Consider the following 26,113-nt stretch of genomic DNA (forward strand, 5'->3'; position numbering starts at 1 on the left):
TCCCAGAGATTATCGCGAGAGATCCTGTGTTTGTTATCAGAGGCGGATCCAGGAATGACGATTAATTTGTGTGTGTGTGTGTGTGTGGGGGGGGGGGTGTATTTATGAGGCAGGGGTCTGGGGGCCGTCTTGAGATCCCTAGTGGGTCCTGGGCAAGCCCTGGTGGGGCCCAGGTGGAATAGCCCCCGGAAGCTCTTGAATTTTACAGATTTATATAGGGCTTGAATTTGAAATATGTCTCCTGTGTACTCATTTTTACTATTTTCTCTCATTTATAAGAAGGTGAAATTAATAAAATGACGCAGATTATAAGGGGTTTTGGAAAAAATGTAAGTTCTCCCAATAAAAGTAATTCAGTAAATCAAAAGATTTTCTCATTTATTTTTTCGAGAGTGGAAGAAATTATTGTTTCTTTTATCATTTACATCTTTCTAAACAAAAAGCCACGATTTACCTTAAATTTGAAAATGTTAGGGGGGGGGGGGGGGGCGGACGACAGCCCCTCTTAAATCCGCCAATCGTTATATACAGGGCCATATTGAAAACTATAGCATTGTTGCTAAATACATATATGCCATCCTGGTTAATAAAGACTTTATACTATCACATTACTGTATACAAATAATACTTACTTACTGGATACTGTTAGTGATTGTTATCACATCAGTGCCGCTATGGTATCCCTCCATGTCACACGGTCTTTGGCTATATTTTCGGCCTCCTGATACATGTTAGGCCTGCAGTTGTAAAGTTTCTTGCCAGCGTGTCTCGCCATCTCTGCCGTTGTCATCCTTGTTTTCGTCTGCCTCCGACCGATGTAGGGTCCCATTATACAAATAATAACACGGACCTAATGTTTATAGAATTGGGGATGCTCTAGCTCAGAAAATCTGACGTGCGAACAGCGATATAAGGAAACCCGGCACACCAGAATAACAGAGTACACCCAGTACCACCATAATATATGTATAGAGGTAATAAATATTTAAATAAAAATAAATTGGGTTTTCAAAGTTAAATCGCGGACTTTCTTTAATGCATTAAATTATCACTACCTGTTTGCTACTTTAAAAAAAAAAAGGAAATAAAGACCGAAGAACCTGGTTGGCTTAGCCTTCAAGTAATATTCTACTTATTTTGTTAAATTGAGATATTGAAGGGGCATAAATAAGGCTCATTTGTAGTTGGTTGTGGTCTGTTTTATGTTCCCTGGTGGGCCCTGCGTAAATTATTGTTGGGGAAAAGAGGCGAAACTTCAGAAAGTATTGCGGTTTTACAAATATGCATTGTGGTCTATGTAAAAACAGTTTTCGTATGATGAATAATAGGGTTGTATATTTACCCCCCGCCCCCTTCCCTTTCGGAACATCTGAACTATTGACCTCGGACTAAGGTCTCAGTCAACAGTTCTAACCCACCTCGGGTCTGACAAAATGACTATTGCCCTCATACTCATTTAATAAATGTATATTATTATTATTTACTTCTCAAACATCTGTTGATGTGACAGCGCATCACTATCAAGTGCACAAACATGTGTTGCGATATCGAGATCAAATTCAGTGATGCCCTGCCAAAAAAACCTAATCTCTACCGAAGGTAAATTACACACAATTGCATGTTATGTGTTCGAATAGATCTGTGGTGTTTTTGGTGTGCGGAGTGAACAAAACAATTAACATTGGCAGCAGTGTGACTGTCTATGGCAGCAGTGTGACTGTCTATAGGTTTGGCCAAGTATTTGATATCTGGATTTAGTTATACGTCTACTTCAATGTCCAAATTCTAGCCGCTCCATTTCCATCATATAGTGGTCGAAGTCTATGAAAATCAAGGTCTGTTGATGAGATATGCTGTCTTCATCTGTTCCTGTAACTCTGTGTTGGCGTATTGTATCTTTTACTAATTGTTTCCAGGACATAATTATCTGGAAGCCACCCAGTTTAGCTGTATGACGTAAGGTAAGACACAAGGACTAAGCCCGTTTTGGGTTCGTACTGTGATATACCATAAATATAGAAAGGGGTGTAACTCTGACCCAGATTAAAAAAAAACCTAACCACTCGCTTCAATGGCTTGCATGCCAAATTTTGAGTCACAGGTTCTTAGAATATCTAAATTTGGCGTGCAAGTATAGTTGAAACATTAATCTATGCAAGGAAAACGACAAATTACGCATAGCGTGGGGGCCTACCTAGTTTAAGATTTTTTTTTAGGCATTAGAGTTTTTATCTGGGTCAGATCTCGAGTTAGACCCGGTACTGACTAAAACCCGGTCTCGGTCCCGGTCTTCGGTCTCGGTCCCGTGACTAAAACCCGGTCTTCGGTCCCGGTCCCAGGTACTTTTATTCGATAAAAACAAAATATATCAGGATATTTGAGCCCCATTCCTCAATAACTTAGGTATGACATCTCATGCCTGCATTCTGATAATAAATTGATCACATTATTTTCTTTCGTAAAATAATATGTGAAAACTCCGGGACCGGTGGGACCGAGAAATAAAAACAATGCTGAAACCCGGTCCCGGTCTCGACATTTTTTCTCAATAGCCGCTTTAATCTACCTTTTCATAAAAAAGATAAGGACGTGATACTCAATGGCATCCCTATGTATACATATATTTCTGATTTAGGCATAATCATGTTATTCGCTCCGCAAAAATGTCAGATTCTGTATATTTATACAGAAGATACCCTCTGACTTTAGATGATCTTCAAATCATCTATGGTATGTTTTTACTGTAATATTATGTGGTAACTATATTTATTGTGAATAGTTATATACGTATATGTACAAACATACATGTATTAATTATGCCGCACAAAAACTGTAAGTTTCCTATTTTCAAAATATCTTACATTTCAAAGTGCATAAATTTGACATAAACTGACAAATTTACAAACAATGAAATCTACATTTATAAATATGCAAGACATACATGTAAATTCATTTCAGAAATAAATTTCAGTTTTGAAAATACAAATAGGCCTACTGTTAGCGCTTCAAGAAAAGTATGCCAGCCTGAAGCATTTTATACCCTCGTGTATTTTTACTAACCATTCAAAAGTTATGTCTAAGGTTAAAGATTTTCAAAAGTAGGTCAAATTTGAAAGGTGAAGAATTGCATGTAAGAAAGTCTTGTCACAAGGAGTACACATGTGAAATATATGAAAACCCTATCAACATGGATTCAAAAGTTATGCCGAAGGTTCAAGTTTTTACTGACAAACAGACGGATGGACCAAAGACTATATAAATGCGCCCCGAATATCCGATTACGGGGATATAACATTTGCTTTTCAAAAGCATCATTCTTGTATTCAGAATCTTTCTGGAAAGGGGCGGGGGAGGGGGTTGTTGACAAGAGTGCACATTAATTTTGTTTCGCTATCAACAACAAGTATTCATCATGTTTCAAAAATTATAATAAAATTTAAGGACAATATTTGTTTTGGTTTTTTTTTCCATATCACTAATGAAAATAATTTTTAAAGTACTTCATACATCGTACATTCTGGACTCATATTTTGCACGTGCACTCTACTTTGTATTATTCTAATATTTACATCGAGGCTTTTCTTCCCCGATTAAAACAACTAATATAACATCATATAATTTAACAAATTAATGCGATTCTTACGATACACTCGTAAATGAGAGAGAGAGAGAGAGAGAGAGAGAGAGAGAGAGAGAGAGAGAGAGAGAATTAATTTTGTAAAAACTACATCCAACAGTAAATTACGAACAAATACACCAGGATAAGTACATATATATTATTTCTCTTCTACACTCTTATCTTTTTATAAAAATGTAATGTAACGCGTTCATTTGGGAGAAAAAAAGTCACGTAGTTGAGTTCGATTTTGACATAGAAAGGAAAATTGAATAAAACACAAACATACAATAAATCAGAAACATACATGTGCATACAAAGGAATGTTATTGAATATAACACTCTTATCTTTTTTTTAAATAAAAAAGTAGATTCAAGCGGCTATTTAGGAAAAATAAAAAATGTAGCTCGACCGGGACCGGCTTTTAGCACTGTATTTACTTCACGGTCACACCGGTCCCGGAGTTTTCACATATTATTTTACGAAAGACGACAATAATATTATCAATCAACTATCAGAATGCAGGCATGATATGTCATATCTAAATTAACGAGAAATTGGGGCTGAAATATTCTGATGTATTCTGTTTTTATCGAATAAAAAAATCTGGGACCGGGACCGAAGACCGGGTTTTAGTCACGGGACCGAGACCGAAGACCGGGACCGAGACCGGGTTTTAGTCAGTACCGTTAGACCCCTTTCTATATTTATGGTATCATAGAGTGCGGGTTCAAAACGGGCTTAGTCCCCTGTAAGGTAAGATAAATGTAAGAAATAGTACTTTTCTAGAACAGATCACGTGTCTTTCGTTTATTCCCAGGTTTGGGTATTGGTCGGCATGTGTACATATTCGATACCTGCATAAAATCTTTGGGATCAAAGTTCGAAATTTCGAGACACCCACCTTCGCTAGCCTAGGATTTTGATACCATATTCTTCTTATAAATGCAAGTTAATGGATAATTGATTATATTACTCAAAATATCAACTTTTTCATTGGTCATCTCAGTATGTCTTCACAAATTCAATGTTACAAGTGTGAGACAAATTAATCCATACCAACAGAGTGGCGCAAGTTGAATTAAACAAATGCAGTGGCGCATCTAAATGGTTTACGAGGTTGGTTGAATTGGGGGGAGGGATGAAGGGGGTAATTATTTTCTTTTCATCATTAATTTTGCTATCATTATTATTACATGTATTTTGTAAAAAGTCTGCAAGTTTAGGGGCTGAGGTCTTTTCCCGTTTGGGGCGGAAAATGTACCACTTTTGCCCCCCCCCCCCCCTCTTCCACCTCCCACCTTTGAAAAAGTGTACCGGATCCGCTCTCTGTTCAGCTAATACGTGAGAACGCGTACACTGGGGGTTTAATCCTAGTCTGTTGGAGAGGATGAACAGAGCGAAAACGTGTATAATTATAAATAAATAATAATAACATGCTCGATTCTTCCTAGACTGTGAAATAATGAAAATTTTCATTTTAGGTCGCTGAACATAACACGGCATTAGTCTGGTATTGATCAGAGGGAACATTTTCGTGATATAATAAAGTGTTAAGGTATATTTATTTTCATGCATTGTGTTTTACAATACCATTTCCAATAAGGATATATCAATTGCTACAAAACAACAACTGCCCCCGGAGGTGAGTACATATATGCGGTGTTATCTGTCAACAAGTTTCTTATCGGCTGTCCTCAAAGGACAACTTTAGGACAATTGAAGACAATTTTTTGAATAATCTTTTAAAATATTTTTTTTTTAAATTAATTTCTTTATTTTCACTTTAGACATCGTGATATAATACACGACATTGTTATACAGCGTGTATGGTTCAGCGGTTCGTTAATAAACATTGGGGCACTTGTTCGATGAAAGGTGTTTAGAAAATTAAACGAATGATACACAACGGACAAGATTCGAATTAGGAAACCTCTTTTCTATTCCACATTATATTTATAATAATATTTGAAACAAAATCAATTGTCAACAGAAAAAAAAAAATCGCAACACGTTATCGTCGATATCAGCCACTTAATAACCAACTACACGTACCGAAAGTTATCTATCTTAACAAATGTTTTGGTATTTTATTCTTATATCTATTCTAAATATTTTTTTGATTTACAATTGTTTGTTGTTTCTTCTTTACGTCAATGAAATATATAATGTGCTTGTATTTGTGCTACAGATTGTACACTTACGCTCCGCTGGATCCGCCACTGCAAACATTTATCCTTAGTGTATAATTATTCAAATGTACTCGGTATTGCCTTCTTGAACTTTTCTTAATTTTCTGTTATGACGATGCCAGTACTTCAAGTTGTGTGCTACATGTACAGGTATATACAGGGGCGGATCCAGGAGAATAAAGGCGTATCCGGACCACGGAAAGAGACTCGGCGCATGTACTATAATGAACAAAAGAAATCCAAAAGCCGTAAAATCGATTAGTACATTTACATTTGTACATTTACATTTGTGCTCCCGGAAATTTCACAAAGGGAGGAGACTTTAAATAAGCACCTGCTTTGCACAAGGATGACCACTAACTTCAACATAATATCGGATAATTTGATTTTTAAACGAAGATTTTCGATGCTAAATTATAATAGATATTGTTATTGATCCGAGAATACACACCCACCCCGGCCCTGTATCAGATGCCTTATGATACATGTATCTTTGATATTTGAAACAGGATACGACATTTTTATCGGAATTGCAGGGATTTGATGCGAGCGATTTCTAAATGGTTTTTTACAAGATGACCCCCATTCTTTGTCCCGTTTTTATACGGTTGAAGTTTTTGTGTTGAGAAATTTTCTGAAATCATATTACTAGATATAATCTCCTTCTTTTGGATGAAATTTTTTAACTCCCCTCCCTAATTTGTTTTTAGCCATAAGGGTCGGAGGGGAGGGAGGGATGTTATAGTACCCCCCCCCCCCTTTCAATAGAAAATTCTATTTAAGATCCCAACTGCTTCTTGAATCAATTTCTGGATCCGTTCCTGTTTTGTTGGAGTACAATCCTCAAAATGGCTGGAATACTACGGACAAGTCCCAATTACATGTATAGGGGTAATACTTATCCTTGATAAAATATTTTGACACCAAGCGTGATCTCCGTGTTCAGTAAGTATCTGTTGATATTTGATACTGCGTATTTATGTTGATCAAGCATGTTAAAAGGCGAGAGGAACAATGGGGGTTTTAAATACCGCTGGCACGATTTAAATGACAACTCCATATGTTCCTATAATCTCTAACTTAAAGTTCATGTGCTCCTCAAACCTATATCTATTATAAGAACATTCTGAATTGCAATGTATCAGAGTATTACAATCAGATACTAATAGACCTTTTCCTCCCGAGTACAATACGAGTTTTAAATCTGATCGGAGTAATATATCTAATTTAAAGTTACGTGAATGACTTATTGTTTTATTAGTCTTTGTACAATTAGAAACAACTTAGAAACAATTAAGATTTTGACTTTAAAATACACTTTGCGAAAGGTTACAAACATCAAACGTATTCAATATTTAAAAAAAAAGTTAGAAGGCTGTAAATTAAAGCCGGACATTGCGCACGACATAATTTAAAACGGCCTGAAACAGGTAAGGGTCATACATTTTTATTTTTCTATTGATAATATGTAATAACTAGCTTACCAGCGCAAAATGTTGTAATTTTTCAACTTCCGTGACGTGTACACGTATTTACTATCTAAAGAGAATAACAATATAATAAAAATCAAATATTTTGATCCGCTCACCTTCTGTCGCTACAAAAAATTGTGATCTTAGTTGAGTTGGGTCAAAAGATTTAACTCTAATTAGATTGAAAATAATAATATAATGTTAGTAATAATAATAATAATGTCGATAAAGTTGGGTTACATGTGTATCTTAAGGATTTTTTTTTTCGATGAGAGAGAGAGAGAGAGAGAGCGCCTTATATTACTTTCCACCTCATCTATCGGAAGATAGACGTCAATGCTCTTCAATTTTAAACACAGTGACGTGTCAAATTAAAGCTCGCGTGAAACAGAAAAACGCCTCTATATTTCGATCCAAATGTTGACCATTTCTAATCCAAGTTTAATTAAAACAAAATCACGAGAATAGTCATTAGTTGCTTACCATATTCTTGGAATAATTCTTTAATTTTTCGTTCAACTGTTGCAGAGAGCCGGTGAGTTGAACGTAAAAACAATGTAATGACATTGACATCGATTATCGGTTTATAGAGAATTACTTTGCTGAAAAAGTACTCAGTCTGGCATTCGAATCATCATATGTAGGAGAAATGTGTTTAAACATTTTTTTCTGTAGAAATGTTCAGCTTGGCACATAGATGTATTTTCTACAAAGGTTGTTTTCAAAGAAACACATACACGCCTGTCAAACATCATTTTGAAAATGAACTTATATGTTTATTAGAAACCATTGTATTTGGGGATTCTCAGCATTTCTCACATACATGTACTTTGTCACGATTCAAGAACTGAAATATTCTTGCTTGCGTTGAGGGCAATACGGTTACAGACGGAACAGAATCTAGCGATTTATGAACGGAACACTTTGTGAACGGAGGGCTTGAACACAACGGCACGCATTGTAAACGGAACGTTCCGGCACGCATTTTTGTGAACGGAACGGCACACTTTGTGTACCGAACGGAGCGCTTTGTGAACGGAACGGTTTGAAAGTGGAACGCTTTTGATTCATTTGTATATGTTTAAGAGTGTGTGTAATTTGGCCTTCATACCACATTAAATATAATTGATATGAAAACATGCGACACACCGCTTACCCTCTGAATGCTCTTTTCCAACTCTTGTGCATTTGCCCCCATTTCATTGAAGCTTCAACCTACCTTGACTATATGCCCATTGATTATTTGTCAGTTCCCTAACTGTCGGGAAGAGTGAAAATTAGGATTTCGATTCTGCGCCAAGAATTGTCAGTCACATGACCTACCGCTGTAGTCATATATCATACACACCACAGTTACTGTTCTTGTTTGTTTTTTACTTTATAATTGCAGGTCTAATTTCTATTTACACCTTCCTTCGCCCAATTATAGCACCCATCACAAAAACAAATCTGAATACGGGACACATTGCGTTCATGCTTTGGATAAAGAAAAAACAACAAAAAGGAACAACTGTCCTCAAAGGGAACCAAAATGGCGACAAAGAACATTGTGATGAGTTTTCAGTTACGCGAGGGAATCCGAATGGATGAAGGTTTGTTTGCGGAAGACGTGACGTTTATCGATAACGTATTGAACATCCGGTACGCAGGATTATATAACTAGGCTTGCTCAAAAGTCTTCATGTTATTAAAGGATTAAACATTCTTTTTGAAGAATTTATCGATGTGTAAACTCTGGACATTTTACTCACAAGCTGAATAAAAGTGCGAAGCACTTTTATGTTAAGTTTGTGAATAAAATTTCCAGAGTTTACACGTCGATAAATTTTTCAAAAAGAATAAAAAATTTGAATAATATAGTTTTTACGCGCTATGTAGCCTATGTTATATGTTTTCAGGCGTGTATGAATACATCGCGTTTTTTGGATTTATTGATGTGTAAATTCTCATTTAGATTTATTTTTGTCCAATCAAAACAATTGTAATATTATGTTGTTTTACAAACATTTGCTGTCTATATGATGTCGATGATACTTTCATTCGCTTCCCGATTTTATCCGACATCACGCATCTCTGTGCTGGGTATTTTTCTTATAACATTTCTCCTTTAAATTATCTGGGGTTTTGTTTCGACATATCCTATTTATTTTACTAATAAAAACATAATTTTATTTTTCATTTGCAACATTTAAAATTTTTTTTGTAACAAGCTGTTAGATAATAGCCCTCCAGAGCAAATGTTTTCTTGTAAAACCCGACTTCAAATTATAGATTATCTTATCTTATCGTAAGCGTTGTTAGATTTGTATCAAATTTGCACCACCCCACCCCCCGCAATTTTGAAATTTCTGAACGCACCACCTGTCTGCATCTGACGACGTACTATTTCTTCTGCTTATACATAGATGTGTTAAAGACCATCAGGAGCATGCCAGGCCTGTGTTTGGAGGGAGAACTAAATTCCATGGAGAATAAAACGGTATCGCCGGGGACATACGTCCTCTTATCGACTAATCAGAGCGGCAAGTAAGTTGAAATTACTATATGACGTCACAACGAAAATACTTGAATCCATGGGGGTGACACTATTGTACATTCCTAAATCTACGCGAGGAATTTATTATCGCGTAATTTTGCGAGAGCCATCACTCGCGAAATAAAAGTACTCGCTTTAAATTTTCTGTTGCTAAAATAAATGTAAGAACTCTTGATTAACAGACGACACGCGAGTTCATGTTCGCGCGATTTGGTGTATACAGGTCATTTCGCCATATTAAGATAAAAAATCTACTGTAAACACTAATTTGTATGTGTTGTGGAAAAGAAGTAGGTTCCCCGGAAGTCTAATTTAATCCTAATTTTGTGTGCATAAAGTTCTTGGTAAATGAGTAATATAACATAAATCAATTCCACATACATGTATATAGGACTCTTAACGCAGGTAGTGCCTGTTCTTTCGCTAAGTGCCCGGTATTAAAAGTAAAAGTAAGGGTATTTTGAAAAAAACGGAGGTCCCATGACAATGGTAGTTGTTGACAAGATAAGAACCATTACTGTTACGGCCATGAGCGCTATTTATTGGTTAACATTTTAGGCACTTCACCTAAACTTCGAGTACCCCCCCCCCTAAAAAAAAAGAAGAGCAAAACCGACTACTCATAATCTTGCCAGTGAATACTGAATATATGATGTATGCAAATGACATCACATACCCATTTCGGTTGATATGACCTAATTTTTTTCATTAAATGTTCGAGTAGCAATCGTGACTCTATATATAAACTTTGTAGTCTTTTAATGGTTTTAATTGACGCATGCGCCCCATGTTGTCTATTTCAATGAGTGGCTAATTATCAACATATTTGATAATTTCTACGAAACAAAATTACCTCATGTGATGCGATATTCAAGTCAATTTATAATCTGTTTTATAATAATAGAATATCAAGTTTAGATTTTAACTATTTCAACATAGAAATTACGGAATTTACATAGAAAGAACAGACACAGGCAAAAAATATCTGTGTGGGATTGTTGTCGGACTTCCGTCTTTCTGATTGTCCTGTGGATATCTTCCGTCAGACTTCTCCGACGATCAATCCCATAACCACAGATCGCTCTTACTGGTCAATTTAATTTTATGAGTTTCAATATGAACAACAGCATTTTGACAATCTTTTGATAAAGGCCATTTAATACGCAACATAATATTGTAAAAAGTCTTAAATCAAAGGCTCCACGGAAATCTCCTGTGAAGTTCTGGTTAGTTTCAATTCCATTCCGTTAATGCAAAGGATATCTTCTCTCTATCCAGTTTAATGTCCGAATAAGGAAAGTTGTAGGGTAAAATTTTCCAGCAGTAGTAAAAATCGCACCGGCAAAGCATATCACAAATTCTTACAATGTATTTTTTTAGCATCCACTAGAAACTTGTTACCAGGACTTCATTAACCCCCAATTTACAGTGACGATATAGTGTATGAAAGCTAATTTGATATTATTTGTATTTTAGTCACGTGGTGGTCCATTGCTATGACAATGGTATGATAACAGTTGACGTTCAGCAGTTCTTCCCAGAAGTCACCAAGGACCCCCTTCACGACGAAATCACGGTGAGGATGGAGCTTAATAGATAAGCCTATGATGTTAGATATCGCTGTTAAAGTTTAAAGTGGTTCATAAGAAATAAATTCCATTTCCAACAATACATGAGGACATGATCCGCAAAGTTTATGCAAGCATACTTCATGACAAGTATGTAATTGTCAAGCACTACAGTTCATATTCTCATGAAAATAGAAATTATTTCTTATATTTACATCATACAGTCATTTATGTCGGAATTCCTAGTCGTTGAAATAAACGCACTATATTTATCAAAATTCATACGCGCACTATTTATAACTACATCTCATTAATGAGAAAATGGCTATCATTACAGTTGATAAAAATACCAAAGGGAAATACTATAGAAAAACAAAGTTTTTCTGTGCTTGGCTTGGCTGTAAACTTGTAACAGTATCGACCATTTCTAAACAAACAGCAGAATACAGAGCGCAAATAACAATAACATTCCCCTAAAGGTTTCCATTTAAGGATGTTCTCTATATCGTTATAATGGTTGACTTCTTTTTAAACCATGGATGAAAATATAGATATCAGCAATATATGTCTATTCGAACGTTTAGAATTGCCAAACCGAGTAGCTCAGTAGGTTAGAGGGAGAAAAAAGCCACATCGACTGATGAACTGAAGATCGCCCGCTGAAAACCAGCAGGAGTTTGAATTCTTTGTCAGATTACTTTCTACCACAACTGCATTTTTTGACTAAATAAAGTAACTTTCATTTTCAAAATATTGCTGCATAGAACCTCCACTTTTCACCCGTATCAAATTTCTCTGGTGTAGAGTACCTCCTTAAAGGGACTGGTTCACGATTCCCCCCATTTTGTTTTTCAAAAAAGTGAATCAGTTTCTATAAAACAAAATTAAGATTCCAAAGGTTTATGCATAGAGTAAATTTAGTATGGGCTGTATTCTCAGTATTCCATCTGCTGTCTGCAGTAGGAACTCTCTGAAACTCGATATCAACAGTTACTTGATACACAGTGGAAACTGTCGTGTGTCCGTTGTGAATGAAGCAAGCAGTTACTATCCACAAGCGTCGTTATATTGCGTCCAATTGTCAACTAACGGGTCTCGGTTGGTTTTACCCATGATGACAGAAATTACAAGATTCATAAGGCTCAATTAAGCTTTGCGAACAGTAAGGATATCACATGAATGAGATCCATGACACCTGTCCGAGTTTTGTTTTTTATTTGAGCAGTCAAAATTTGAGTAAAATCTCAGGCTTACGTCCAAGTTTCAACTTCATGTGTTTTTGTGTATGTCCAGGGGACCGTGTTTGTCCTACTCTTAATTTTGTATTCTTTATAGGAGTTATGTAATTACTGATTGTTATCTCTACCTTTTTTATCATATTGAGATTTAACGAAAGTTTCTATAAAACACAGATTTATCAGTCAATAGAAACGTATCTCCACCACACAGACTTACGACGTAAATGTATGTATAATAATACCAGAAGCCCGGATTAAATTTTCTCTTCTATTGCTCTATTTGTAATGATACCACAATATTCCACGTGCTGTGGGGGCATTTCAAGATCCTTATTTATTTGTTAATGTATTGAGATTATCTATTGGCACATGAGAGTAACATTGTGAAAACAAAATACACGGCGGGTGTGACCGGTCGATAGGGGATACTTACTCCTCCCAGGTACCTGATCCCACCTCTGGTGTGTCCAGGAGCCGTCTTTGCCCAACTATCTATTTTGAACCCTCTATAGAGTTGTGGGATTGAATCACTTCGTTATATTCACCTTTTTTATTGACGAAATTTATTTTATATATGTATATAGAAATATAGACATTGCAATTTAAGTTAATGGAACTATAAATCACTGTTGACTAGGTGAATGCCAACCTTCGAATTCAGCACCTCTACTCACAGAATTTCTTAAATCACAAGTGTTTGACAATATCCAAATCAATTGAAGAATCGTTTTGTGACATGTTATTGCACCATCACATTATGTATTACATAATTTGATAAGAGGATCGTTATGCAACTTACAGATGTTTACAACTTATGCTTCCAACAATCTATTAGTAATGAATACGGTTACATCATGACTTTAAGCTATAACGAAAATCATCAATACTATGCATCAACTATATTGCTTCTACAAATAATTGGGTTTCTGTTTTTAGACTGCAAAGCAGTTGGAAATGCGTATACGCGATTCCCTCGGGGACCTCTGCAAGTTCAGCAGATGGTAAGTTATGCAATAGAAAATTCACCTTCCTAGGTTCACATTCTCCGCTGATCGCTGTTTAATTGGAATTAAGATCTAATCCCCGTTTGAGTATTGCTTGATTAGAACTAACATGAAGTCCCCGGTTGAAAGCTGTTTAATTAGAAAAAGTGAAGATAACGATTCTAGGACGGATCCATTGATTGATTGATTGAGTGAATATTGTTTAACGTCCCCATAACAATAATATGTATAATAAATTCCTTATTTAGACAGGATAGCACAATTAGTACAAATCACTAGTTTACATTGTGGTCCCTCTCGAGATTATTTGACTCATATGGAGCCGTCACCATTGCCGGTGAAGGGCTGCAACATTTCGGGCTATGTTCGGCGGATATGACTTTTAAGCAGGGAGGAATCGTTATCGTGCCATACCTGCTGTGACATGGGACCTCGGTTTTTGCGGTCTCATCCGAAGGACTATCCCATTAAGTCGCCTTCTACGACAAGCAGGGAGTACTGAGGACCTATTCTAACCCGGATCCCCATGGGACAGGACGGGTCCACACTAGTCGCATCTTTTTAATATTACATATATGAAAGTTGAAGAGAACGAATAGTGGACTTTTGCGAGAAGGGCTGACTTTTACAGTCAACGGCTGACTTTGACACAAGCATAAAATACGGAAACCTTTTCGTGACATATCTGTACATACATGAATAAGTGAAGAACCTATGCGTTGTACAGAAATGTTAGTTGTCCAAAGAGTACCGAGTTGTCCCGGTTCATTTCCATACTCGTACTGTTTCTGGAGCAGTAAAGTCTATATGACCTAATATCGCCACATATTCCTCCTGCACCCCCGCTCCCATGGGGATCCGGGTTAGAAAAGGTCCTCAGTACCCCTTGCTGCGACTAAATAGCGCGGTCCTTCGGACGAGACCGCAAAAACCGAGGTCCCGTGTCACAGCAGATGTGGCACGATAAAGATTCCTCCTGCTGAAAGGCCATAAGCGCCGAACATAGGCCTAAATTTTGCAGCCGTTCACCGGCAGTGGTGACGTCTCCATATGAGTGAAACATTCTGGAGAGGGACGTTAAACAATATCCAATCAATCATGCACCCCCGGAGCCTTAAGGATGGAGCAAAAATTGATCAAAGTTAAAGCATCTTCCCTATAACCTTATAGGGTTCACGGTGGGTGTGACCGGTCAACAGGGGATGCTTACTCCTCCTAGGCACCTGATCCCACCTCTGGTGTGTCCAGGGGTCCGTGTTTGCCCAACTATCTATTTTGTATTGCTTATAGGAGTTATGAGATTGACCACTGTTCTTTATCTTCACCTTTCATCTGTAAAAAAAAAACAACCCCAAACTAAATGCATAGATCTAGGCCTCTACCGAAATAGTAAATTTTATGATCTCCGGGGTAGACGTACTGATTCCAAGGCAGGGCCAAACTTGGTATATATAATGGTTATGTGTAAACCATTTGTGAATGTTATTGATAGCATATATCTTCTTTAATGCTTTGCTGTGGGCCTCTTGTTAGTTAGATATTTTAGATGAAATAATTCCAGTTCCATCCCCGCTAAGTTCTGTTTTATATGTCAGTATTGAAAAGATTAATCGGGGACGTGGACCAGACTGATGACTTTCATAACGCACTAGGATTACTTTTTAATATTTACGTCCAATATTCGTGTTTATTATAAATGAAGACCGAATACGTACTTTATATTGGATAGAATAAATAGATATAAAAATCAACGGGGTTCGCATTGACTGCTACGTAATATGGCTATCTATAAAAACGAAATCATTTGAAGTTGCGAGTTTTCGGCTCACATGGGGATTTGATAAATGTTTGAACAAAAATATACTGGGAAAATATGCTAGGAATGTTTTGATATTATGATGCAAGAATACAGCGACCTGCTCCGTCAATCGAAGATTCTTATAGGGGTGCATCTGGAGCTCTCTGGTATGACGAAATATTTTTCAAGAGAGCTACAGATCTGCATTAGTGCAGATGTATATGTCATTCCGAATTATCGGTACGATTAGCATGCACTGTGTTGTATCTGTGTGTTTGATTAAATAAATCTGTATAACGACTTCATACATTTTTATGATAAAAGAAAACGCAAAGCTCTTGCATAATAAACTTACATATACATTCGATTTATCATGTTGCGATGACTTTTTGTAAAGTTTGAACATTAATCAATTCATCTGTGCGAGTACACTTACAATGTATGCATGCGCATGCATGCAAAAATGAAATGGATTGTTTTTATTGTTTAATAATTGTCAGATAAATGAAAGAAGTTCAGGTGGTTTAAGACCTAACAGGCGTTAATAATTAGCATTTCGCAAATTCTATGGTCGTTATAACGATCTAGTTCGTCAATACAACTTATCATTGGGTCAAATGCTGTCTGACGTGTTCCATACCGATTGTTAAGCCGTTGTTGGAACACTGATTTTGACTGCGGATAACTCCATTTACCTGAACAGAATATAGGGCTCACAGCGGGTGTGACCGGTCGACAGGGGATGCTTACTCCTCCTAGGCACCTGATCCCACCTCTGGTGTGTCCAAGGGTCCGTGTTTGCCCAACTATCTATTTTGTATTGCTTGTAGGAGTTATGAGATTGATCATTGTTCGTTGTAACATACAGTGATCTGAACACGCTTACCGTTGCTTAGAAAAATACTACCATATCACTAGAAACGCTACATGTGGCTGTCTAGCGAAGCAGTACAAATTCATTACATACTGTTCGCTACACTTCCTACGCTCGGGAAAGCTTCGTTCCGAAGCTTAGTATGGATCTTCTCCGATTGTTTGGCGCTTCTTCGGCAAAGACCTCCGCCCTTCACGACGACAACCACCGTCGTCCGTATATGGACACAAAGTCCCAGAGATACTCTATCTCAAGCAGGTCTCCCACCAAACATCAGTCACTACCCTGCCACGATTTTGTAACGTGCAGTGATTTGAACACGCCCGCCTTTGCTTTTGCGTGATCAAGAGAAATCACCCCCCCCCAATCTAGCTAAATAGCGAGGCAGTAGAAGTTCCCTGTATAAATGTTAACAAGTCAATATTACATAAATTTAACGATATTGTGCTTCCATACCATACGCAGGCTTAAATGTCCAAATGAGCCGTTGACTGTGAAAGTCAGTCGTTCTCGCAAAAGTCCAGTGATATATCTCATACAGATATATGTAACTGCTATAAGGAATACGAAATAGATAGTTGGGCAAGCACGGTTCCCTGGATATACCATACCGGAGGTAGGATATGTGGCCATAGAAGAGTAAGTATCCCTTGTCGACCGGTCGCACCCGCTGTGAGCTCTATATCTTGATGAGATAAACTTACTCCGTAGTCAAAATCAGTGTGTAAAGAACGGTCTCAATATAAGGCTCACGGCGGGTTCAAAGGCCGTAAGCGCCGAACATAGACCTGAATTTTGCAGCCCTTCACCGGCAATGTTGACGTCTCCATATGCGTGAACAATTCTTGAGTGGAACGTTAAAATGTACGCAACCAACTACAACTGTTTTGTTAAACTATATGTACATGTTTTTTCTTTTGGATTGATAAACCCTCTATGAATGACTTCTCCGTATGAGTAAAATATTCACAATGGTAGAAATTACATGTGAATATTTACAGTTACCATAAACCTTTTATGTGGAATTTACATACTTAGACGGTAAGTAATGTAGCATTAATTGTGATACAGAGTTGGTTTAATAGTCAACTAACTTATTTGAAGCGAACAGCAGTGTCACCTAAGTGCACATTAGAACCGACTGAAGCTACAAGTCAATTTCCAGACATGAATTATGAAGGACTGCTCCGATATTCTGTGAGGGCGTCAGTCCAAATATTCAGCTGAGCTGAATCTCAGCCGAAATTACTATATGTTATTTTTCTATCGGTATACCAGTATTACATGGATATTTCTTCTGCTTTTCATCAGTTTGCCGGGAATGATAAAACGAGGGGAGATAACTCCATACTTCTCGTCGGGAAATGATGCATTGTTCGAATACGAAAACATTGAACTGGTCTTCGAAAAGGACTCGAAATGGCAAAATATCAAAATTTACCACAATCCTGATGTTGGAAACTTTCTGTGCTTAGACGATGATATTAGTGAGTAGATATACAGGAGCTCTCTCTCTCTCTCTCTCTCTCTCTCTCTCTCTCTCTCTCTCTCTCTCTCTCATATATATGTAAAGTAATTATAAAGCTCCGTGTTATCAAATAATGATAAAATATGTAGTATGCTGTATCTAACATTGTCATATCAAAACATCTGATAAACACAAGTTTTGATTGGCTAATTTTAATGTCTGATGACTGGTATTTATAGATTTATAAATATTGAGACATATCCATCCTGAACTTGTTGCATGGTAAATCGGACTGACCTACTAATAAACTGACATACGAGTTTACATATTCATACTAGTTCACATAATGATCCTAGTTTACATGTAGTTTCTCGCACACTAAATAGTGACTGATTATTTCCCAGTGATTGGTGAGAGCGACCTTATTTACACCGAGACATTACTAGGCGTCACACGTAACGATTTCCGGGATAAGACGGTGTTGATTCTCGGTGGTGGAGACGGTGGGTTGTTGTATGAACTGCTGAAGCAGAAACCAACACACGTTCTGATGGTGGAGGTAATGTTGATGATTTCAATTTGTGTTTCCCAGAGATTCTGTGTCGCTAAGAATTACATGTACATCCATTTCAAAAATCAATGTTATTGTCTGTTAGTCCGATTTTCTTTGTTTGACCCGCATTTTATTGTATATATGTAAACACTTTTCTTGTACCATTCCATGGTTTGAGTAAACACAATTGAAATGTACTGATCATTACGTCATTATTGACTTGTGGCGGTAAGCTGATAATGAAATGTACTGATCATTACTTCATTATTGACTGGTGGCGGTACGCTGACATTCTCTACCCAGAGTTCCGTGCCCTCCTCGCACTGCACCTCTGTCAACGGCTTTTTAAAGAAATCTTGTAAAAGTTTGTAATATCCAACATTTATGTTTTCGACTAAATATTTATTCATACTATGAAATGTTTTTGGTGCAATAAAATTGATGCTTACTGTAAATTGTTTAAAATCGCCGTTTTCTGATCCTAAATTTCGAACTACTTCGTAATATGCGTATGAATGTAGGACATCCACGTGGTGAAGATTTGAAAGTAAACATAAAATGAAAAGTAAGAAAGGCTGTAAAAATACGATAAAACTTGTGAAATAAGAGACAAACAGTTAAATGGTAAATATGTACTTATCAAAGTGCCAGTGGGCTAAAGCCTGATGTCATTACCTGTTACCAAAACTTTTAAAGGGAAAGGAAACCGAGAATTATTGTTTATATAATGTGATTATATTGTCTCGTGATTCCAAGCGTTGACAGAGGTGTATCAATCTCTCACCAGAGGGCGTTACGCTACGCTCCACAACACCTCTGTTATCGAATTTTGTAAAACAGAGCGTCTTTGAATATAAAATAAATCTGCATCATTTTCATAAATAAAACATAAATTTATGAGTTAAAAACACATTGGTAGGTATCGAAACGCTGTATTACATGTACGTTAGAGCAACCTCCATATTTATAGAACTATTTTGTCTTGTCGAATGTATTAATTTCAATATTACTTCGTAACTATGGACTCTACATTAGAAAAACTAGCGAGATTATAATGATGAAAATTTGACATTACACAAAGAACAGAAACGTGTCTTTCTGTTGGAGTCAAAGACGCCATTTTGTCCGTGCGAGATCATGTGGTTAGCCGAACTATTTATCAGACGATAACAGAGGTGTATGTGAAACTTGCGTAATGCGCCCTCTGGTGAGAAAATGGGTAAGCTGATAGTGGAATGTATTGATTATTACGTCATTATTGACTGGTGGCAGAAAGCTGATGTACTGATCATTACGTCATTATTGACTGGTGGCGGTCAGCTGACTGTTAGGGCGCTCTATTCACCGTCAGGAGTTCCCTTGTTGGATATTCAACCCCTGCCGTCGTGTCAAAGCTCAGAAGACTTCAAATAGATATGAACTGTTTTTCTCTCCAAGCGCCCGGCAGTAGAAGCCAAGTCACAGGTCTTTTGGGTATGGCCTCAAAAACAAAGATTTGTCTTATGCATGGTTTTAATCACCGATTCAATATCTATGACACTACATCTAGTATTGGATACGCTCCTGTATCAGTGGGAAAAAATCTGAAATGAGACGGAAAACAGGTCAGAATTACTCATCGTTCGGAAACTAACCTCAAAAGTTGCCAACAATCTTTTTTCGCGAGTAGTTTTCTCTTGCAGAACATGTAGTACGCTTGTAAACATGTATCAAATCGTGGTTTGCACGCGTACAACTCCTTGCGAATGAGGATTTGGCTACGAATAAAGGAAGCTAAATAATTCTATTATTATGAATACTCATTTTGTGTATGCAATACGGGAATATTCTTTCCATACATACATACATAACATTAACGTGTTTTTACAATAAAAGGGAGAAAATCCACCAAACTACATGTACCTGTGTGATGTTTTATTTTTGAAGGGTAGCATATGAGATAATGTTTTACCTATAGATGAGAATAGGATCACCATTGATATTGTTTTACTTGTAGATTGACGAGGAAGTTGTGAAAGCATGCAGGACGCACATGCGCAGAGTGTGCGAATCGGCAATGGATTCGTTGGAAGGACCAAACTACAAGGTTCTATATATCTAAGATTGACTGAATGCCGTGATGTATTTAAAAAAAAAAAATCATAGGACATTTCATTTACCGAGGATTGATATTTGTATAGGACATACTGTAATCTATCGAGAAGTCCCGAAACTAACTTATCTACCACCAGGTGTATCTGGTCAACGAAATTAAGCAGTAAATTATTAAAGTTATATTTCATTTTTGACAATACATGAGGACAGGTGTACTGTTTGACGCCAACATACACCGAGCCTTTCTTAACACTTCACGATAAGTATGCTGGCAGTTCATACCCTCACGTATTTTCAAAACTGAAATTTATTTTTTTATTTTTACATTCTACTTTTTTTTTCCGGGATTCACAGCCGTTCAAATATAATTTCTATATTTTTCAAAATCCTTTCGCACCTTGATCACATTTGCAGTACATTCACGAGGAAATGACTATTAATGCAGTTGATAAAGATACCGATGATTTTCATCGGGATTATTTAACTTAGAGCTCCAGGGGGTGTACAAATGTATATAACTAATAATTCTATCACCTTGCACTAAAATACGACATGCTTGCACCCTGACTCTCTACCATTACCATACGAAAGTGATATGTTTGTTTAACAATTGAAATGGTAACACAGTTATAAATGTACGTACGTAATTATGAAAAATAAAAAGAGAATTGGACTATCCATTATCCACGAAAAGGTAAAAGTTAATTAGGATTTCCCTGATATTTGTTGGAATTACTTCAATTTCAAGTGGTATGGATTTTATATTACACAGTTATTGTGAATAGAAATCCGTTGACGTATATGCGACACAGCACCGTTTCTGTTGAATGAGGAATTTTGTATGATATAAGATTTTTTATGCATTTCTAACAGATTCAGTTTGACGATTGTGCGAAAGTACTTGAAGAGTGTCGACAACAGGGCCGGAAGTTTGATTACGTCATCAATGATCTCAGCGAATATTTGATCAACGCAGAGAATAGTAACGTTATATAAAGCCATACTAAAGGAGGGAAATTTCATTTTATCGGATCAGAGTTATACAAATCATAAAGGAATTACAATATTATTCTTCGATATCATCTCTGTGTCAATCACCGTCATACAAACGTTATAGAATTTTTTGAATATTTTTCTTCCAGCCAAGTTTGCCTATGATTACAACACTACCTGCGTGATTCTGGAGATGTCTTTGGGAGTCCTACATCAAAATGGAAAATACCTGTCCAGGGTAAGTGGCAGGGCAGGAACACATCCATGTTTAAACTGTGTCAATTTTTGTAAACATTGTATGAAGATATCGGTTTCAAAGTGTCTTTCTTAAAAAATGAGGAAAACACATTCTGAATAGAAAAGCCTTGAAGACGCTGAATTTCATGTCATGTTTGAATATTGATTTTACCTTGTGACCTTGTATCAAGATTTTGTCCTGACTCTATGGGGTAAATTTGAACCACAGTATAGGGTCAATTTTTCATGGGAATGGAAATTACTAGAATTGTTATAAAAATCACATTATAGAGAACGGCAGCAGGATCAAGTTGATTCATGTGAGCGATGTGGCCCATGGGCCTATTGCGTTCCTTTGTATCAAGTGTCCTTAGAATCATTAGTATATAATTATAATAGCTATTGGTTTGTTTTTGAAGGGCAATATCGCGTCGGCTACCTCGTACCTCCGGAAGTATGAAGAAGATATGGGAATTCTGGGTATGACGTTTCAAAAGTTTAAAGTCTTCGTTCCCTCGTTTAAAGAGGAGTATCCTTTGTTTTTGTCAATAGTGAAATATACTGTAAATATTCAGCATAGTGCCATAAATGCGATCGACTTTCGTGTTTTACGCTTTATATTTCATTGTTCGAAGAGAACAACAACAAAACAAAAACATCCTGAACTCATTTGTGCTACAATTGCTATGAAATCTTAAGCATTCTTACAAAACATTTGGACATAAAATCTGTTTTTTTTGGTTTTTTTTTAACTTTGACCAACAATTGGAGAAATATAACTACTAAAAGTCTAGCACTCCATTTCCTTCTACGCCGAGTGTGACGTTCTTAGTCATATGAAAATGTGTTTAATGAATTATGTAGTAAAAATAATAGAAGTTGACTCACTGATGGCACAACGCTGCATTTGTTACCCGAGCTAATATTTCTGCAATCTTTCCAGCGAAGCATAATTTTCACAAATGTTTAATTTGATCATTAGTTGTTACATACATGTATACCGAATTTATTCAAGGGGGTTTCGTCATCGCAGAAAGACTGCATTTGCGCCTAAATAAGGTTCACGCCAATATCATGGGTTCGCAGTCTATAATTGAATTGATAAAAGAAACAAGGAATACTAGAAAAGTCGAGTACAGGTGTTTCATTGTAAGAATACGTATTTACACTTCAATATTACATCAATTGTAAAATGGCTGAACTATTGCCAAAACCGCGTAACACTGTAATCAATCAACCAATCCATCGGTTGAAAATCCAAGCTTATTCCTTTTTTTGACAAAATTTCTTTCAGTTCTAGTAATTCCCACACAACTTAGAAATGTATTGTGTTTCAACCTTAACTACACGAAGCTATTTTCTGTACGAAGTTTGGCGAGGCTCGGAATCATGAATACAGACCAAAGTTTATGATATTGTAACAATTACAAAAAACAAACAATAAATCAAAATGTGGAGTTGTAAATCTCAACATGAATATTTCGCTAGATGCAAGATCGCACTTAGGGAAGATTTTTATTCTTTGTTGTTTCGAGAATAATTGTATTATTATACAATTATATAATTGCCTATTGTGACGTCAGAAGCTGTGGACACAGCGGGACCAATATGCCACGCGCAAGGTCGTTTCAGCGAAATGTATGATTATCTTTTTGCAACGTAATTATCGTATAATGGTACAACCATGTTTTGTACTTCCGTATGTCCGTTCAGGTTTTTTTGTTTCTATTTTCCATTTCTCTGTCACATATCAAGCCTGTTGTGTAGTTTTTTTGTGGGTCATCCACTCTAAATCACGTCGCAGTTAACGCCATATTGAGAATTTTCAAATTGATTGATTTTTCGCCATGCATTAATATTTACCCCCGAAACGAATTCTATGACCTTAATTTTGGCAACTATGTTGCTGTCATTAAAATCACAGACGTAATAGACTGGTGACGTCATCCTTACATTTCTATTGAAAGTACATGTATCTCCTCGCGATTTCAGCCCCCTCATCGGGATGTATAGAAAGCAACTTCCGTTGTACGAAAAAACCGTTGTAATGTACATTTCAAGACAAACGCAAGCTCAGAAATTTAGCTGTGTCAGCCCCTCAAAGAAATTAATACATCGTGGGACTTACAAGGTCAAGGTTTACTGCCTTACCCAGCGGAATAGTTCGTATAATAATGAAACAGTGAATCTCAAATCATTATTTTTTCATATTATTTTTTTACTGCAGCTAATTTATGAGAAATAAAATAAAATAAAAAATATTGAACTCGCCTTGGAGAGTTCTCAAACAAATAAAGAGTCTAAAGGAGTAAATATTGCTGGTCTCGGCGGCCGGAGGATAGAGCTTTGGTAACAGGGGACAGTTTTGCTTTAGAGGCCCGGTGAACGTTTTCAAAAAAATGGAAATACTCCATATTTGAAGTGATATTACATGTGCAAAAATGTATACAACAATTTTAGGATGCATGCCAAAAGTAGCTGAGTGCTTCATAAAAATGTTGATATACAACATGTAGGTGTCACCATGATTCCTAGCATATATATGGGTGCAAATACGAAACTAAGATACGTGGTCAGATGCTGAAGAAATTCCGATGAAAACATGCATGGTCCAGCAAAAGGTCTGTAGCTGAGAGGGAAGGTGGATGGCCCCATATGAAAGGTAGATTTTTAAGAAGGGCAGATAGGGTTCTTGATTGAGCACCGTGTCTAAATCCCCATGCTTGGTACTGTGATGGTGTGGGGATGGTGCGGATTAGCCCAAATGAGAGAAAATCAAAGCAAAAAGGAGGCACCTGCTCAGAGCATGTTTCGTGCAACAGCGCCAGTATTTATAGATTACATGTAATTTAGGGTCATAATTTATTAACCACACCAATATTAGCTGCAGAACTGTAGCTCTCTGAAAAAATATTTTGACATAACAGAGAGCTACAGATCCACCCTTATAAAAACCTTCGATTTACGGCGCACGAAAAGCTGCGCACGGTTGAGGCCTTATATCGTTGTATTGTTAAGTTGCTGTCTCATAAATTTAATATCAAAAAATTCTTAACATATTTTCCTACTATACTTGTGTCTAAACATGTCTGTAGGTAAAATGAGCCCAGTTGTAACTCAAGTGAGTAGTATTGGAGTTATTCCTCTTACAATACAATCTAGAAATCATTTACATGCCTGCACACATACAAAATAGTACCTGTAATGTGGCTGTTTTCGTCATTATATATCTACACGTTTAGTTACAAACCATAACATCATTAGCTTTAAATATATGCATAAAACTGACACGTAATGCAAATGAGACTTTAGTAGGCCAATCCATATCGGGATGACGCGTGACGTCATTTGACCTGCACCTGGTGAAAGTCTCTCAGTGCAGCGCCATTAATCCTAATCAAAATCACATGTTTTATTTTGAAAGGAGCATTGCTACCGAAATTAAATGTACAGCTTTTTAACGACTAGCATGTAAACAGGTCCCACGTTAGGGATTTACGTCTACAAGGCCTCGAATCTCTCGTACACTGTAGACCCTTGCACAGGTGGATGTTGGAAGAGGGATTGCGGAAAGAGAACTAATAGAGCTTGCGAGATACCATAAAATTAGATGAATAAGTATTAAGTTCGTGGGGTGGGGGGGGGGGGGGTATTGAATGAATCACACGATTTTCTCCCCAGCAATGTATATCTCCCTACTGGCATACTTATTTATTTGAGCGATGTCATTAATCGCGCTCAAAATCACACGGCCTCTCATCTCTGGTCGGCGCAGGTTCGAATGTCACACGCGCCGGTCAGTGAGAAAGTTTCCCAGTTTACTTTCGGAAGGTCGTTGGTCTCGTCCCAGGTACATTGTATCTGGGTTCTCTCTTCCACCAATTAAAAACTGGGCGCCACCAGATAACTGAAAAATTGTAGAGTGTTGCGGAAAATATCAATCATTAAATGTAGACCATGTAATTTTGGACAAGCAGGCGGATATGTTTTGCAATACTAGCATCTCTTAAATAGAAGCGGGGAATGTGACGGACTCTTTACGTATTGGTATTCGTTATACTATATGTATATAGATCTCGCACAATAAAAATACCGAGAACTAAACAGTTTACAAAAATTCAGTCCACTGTGAGCCTTAGTTTTAAAACCTTTGTTATTTACAACTGTAAAAAGAAAATTAAAACGTAATGTGAATATACTGATTCACTAACCACGTACAAAATTCGGATTCCTACGTTGTGGAGATACGAGCTAGAATAGGTCTTCAGTATCCATTGCTTGTCGTAAGAGGCGACTAAATAGGGCGGTCCTTCGGATGAGACCGCAAAATAATAATAATGAAAAAAAAAAAAAAATAAACAAGACCTGTTTCACAGCTGGTGAGGCACGATAAAGATCCCTCCCTGCTCAAAGGCCATAAGCGCCGAGCATAGGCCTAAATTTTGCAACCCTTCACCGGCAATGGCGAC

At 36.9% G+C, this 26,113-nt stretch overlaps 1 protein-coding gene across 11 annotated transcripts; it reads left to right on the forward strand.

Annotated features, from left to right (window-relative positions):
- The first annotated feature begins 1,611 nt into the window (after positions 1-1,611).
- Positions 1,612-23,115, forward strand: LOC125662346 (spermine synthase-like). 11 transcript variants are annotated; one of them, XM_048894527.2, is made up of 14 exons: positions 1,612-1,835; positions 1,917-1,961; positions 5,102-5,175; positions 8,672-8,873; positions 9,687-9,807; positions 11,294-11,393; positions 13,560-13,624; positions 17,611-17,786; positions 18,172-18,326; positions 20,317-20,406; positions 21,288-21,396; positions 21,557-21,645; positions 22,064-22,173; positions 22,998-23,115. In XM_048894527.2, exons 4-14 carry the CDS (start codon positions 8,813-8,815, stop codon positions 23,035-23,037), a joined length of 1,116 nt encoding a protein of 371 aa, XP_048750484.2. In that variant the 5' UTR covers positions 1,612-1,835; positions 1,917-1,961; positions 5,102-5,175; positions 8,672-8,812; the 3' UTR covers positions 23,038-23,115. The 11 variants fall into 11 exon arrangements, with proteins under 11 accessions (XP_048750484.2, XP_048750485.2, XP_048750487.2 ...); XM_048894530.2 differs by having other exon boundaries at positions 1,615-1,835; positions 8,711-8,873; XM_056145953.1 differs by having other exon boundaries at positions 1,615-1,835; positions 1,917-1,956.
- The last annotated feature ends 2,998 nt before the right edge of the window (positions 23,116-26,113 follow it).

The sequence above is a fragment of the Ostrea edulis genome, chromosome 8 (genome assembly GCF_947568905.1).
Source record: "Ostrea edulis chromosome 8, xbOstEdul1.1, whole genome shotgun sequence".
Classification (NCBI taxonomy): domain Eukaryota; kingdom Metazoa; phylum Mollusca; class Bivalvia; order Ostreida; family Ostreidae; genus Ostrea; species Ostrea edulis.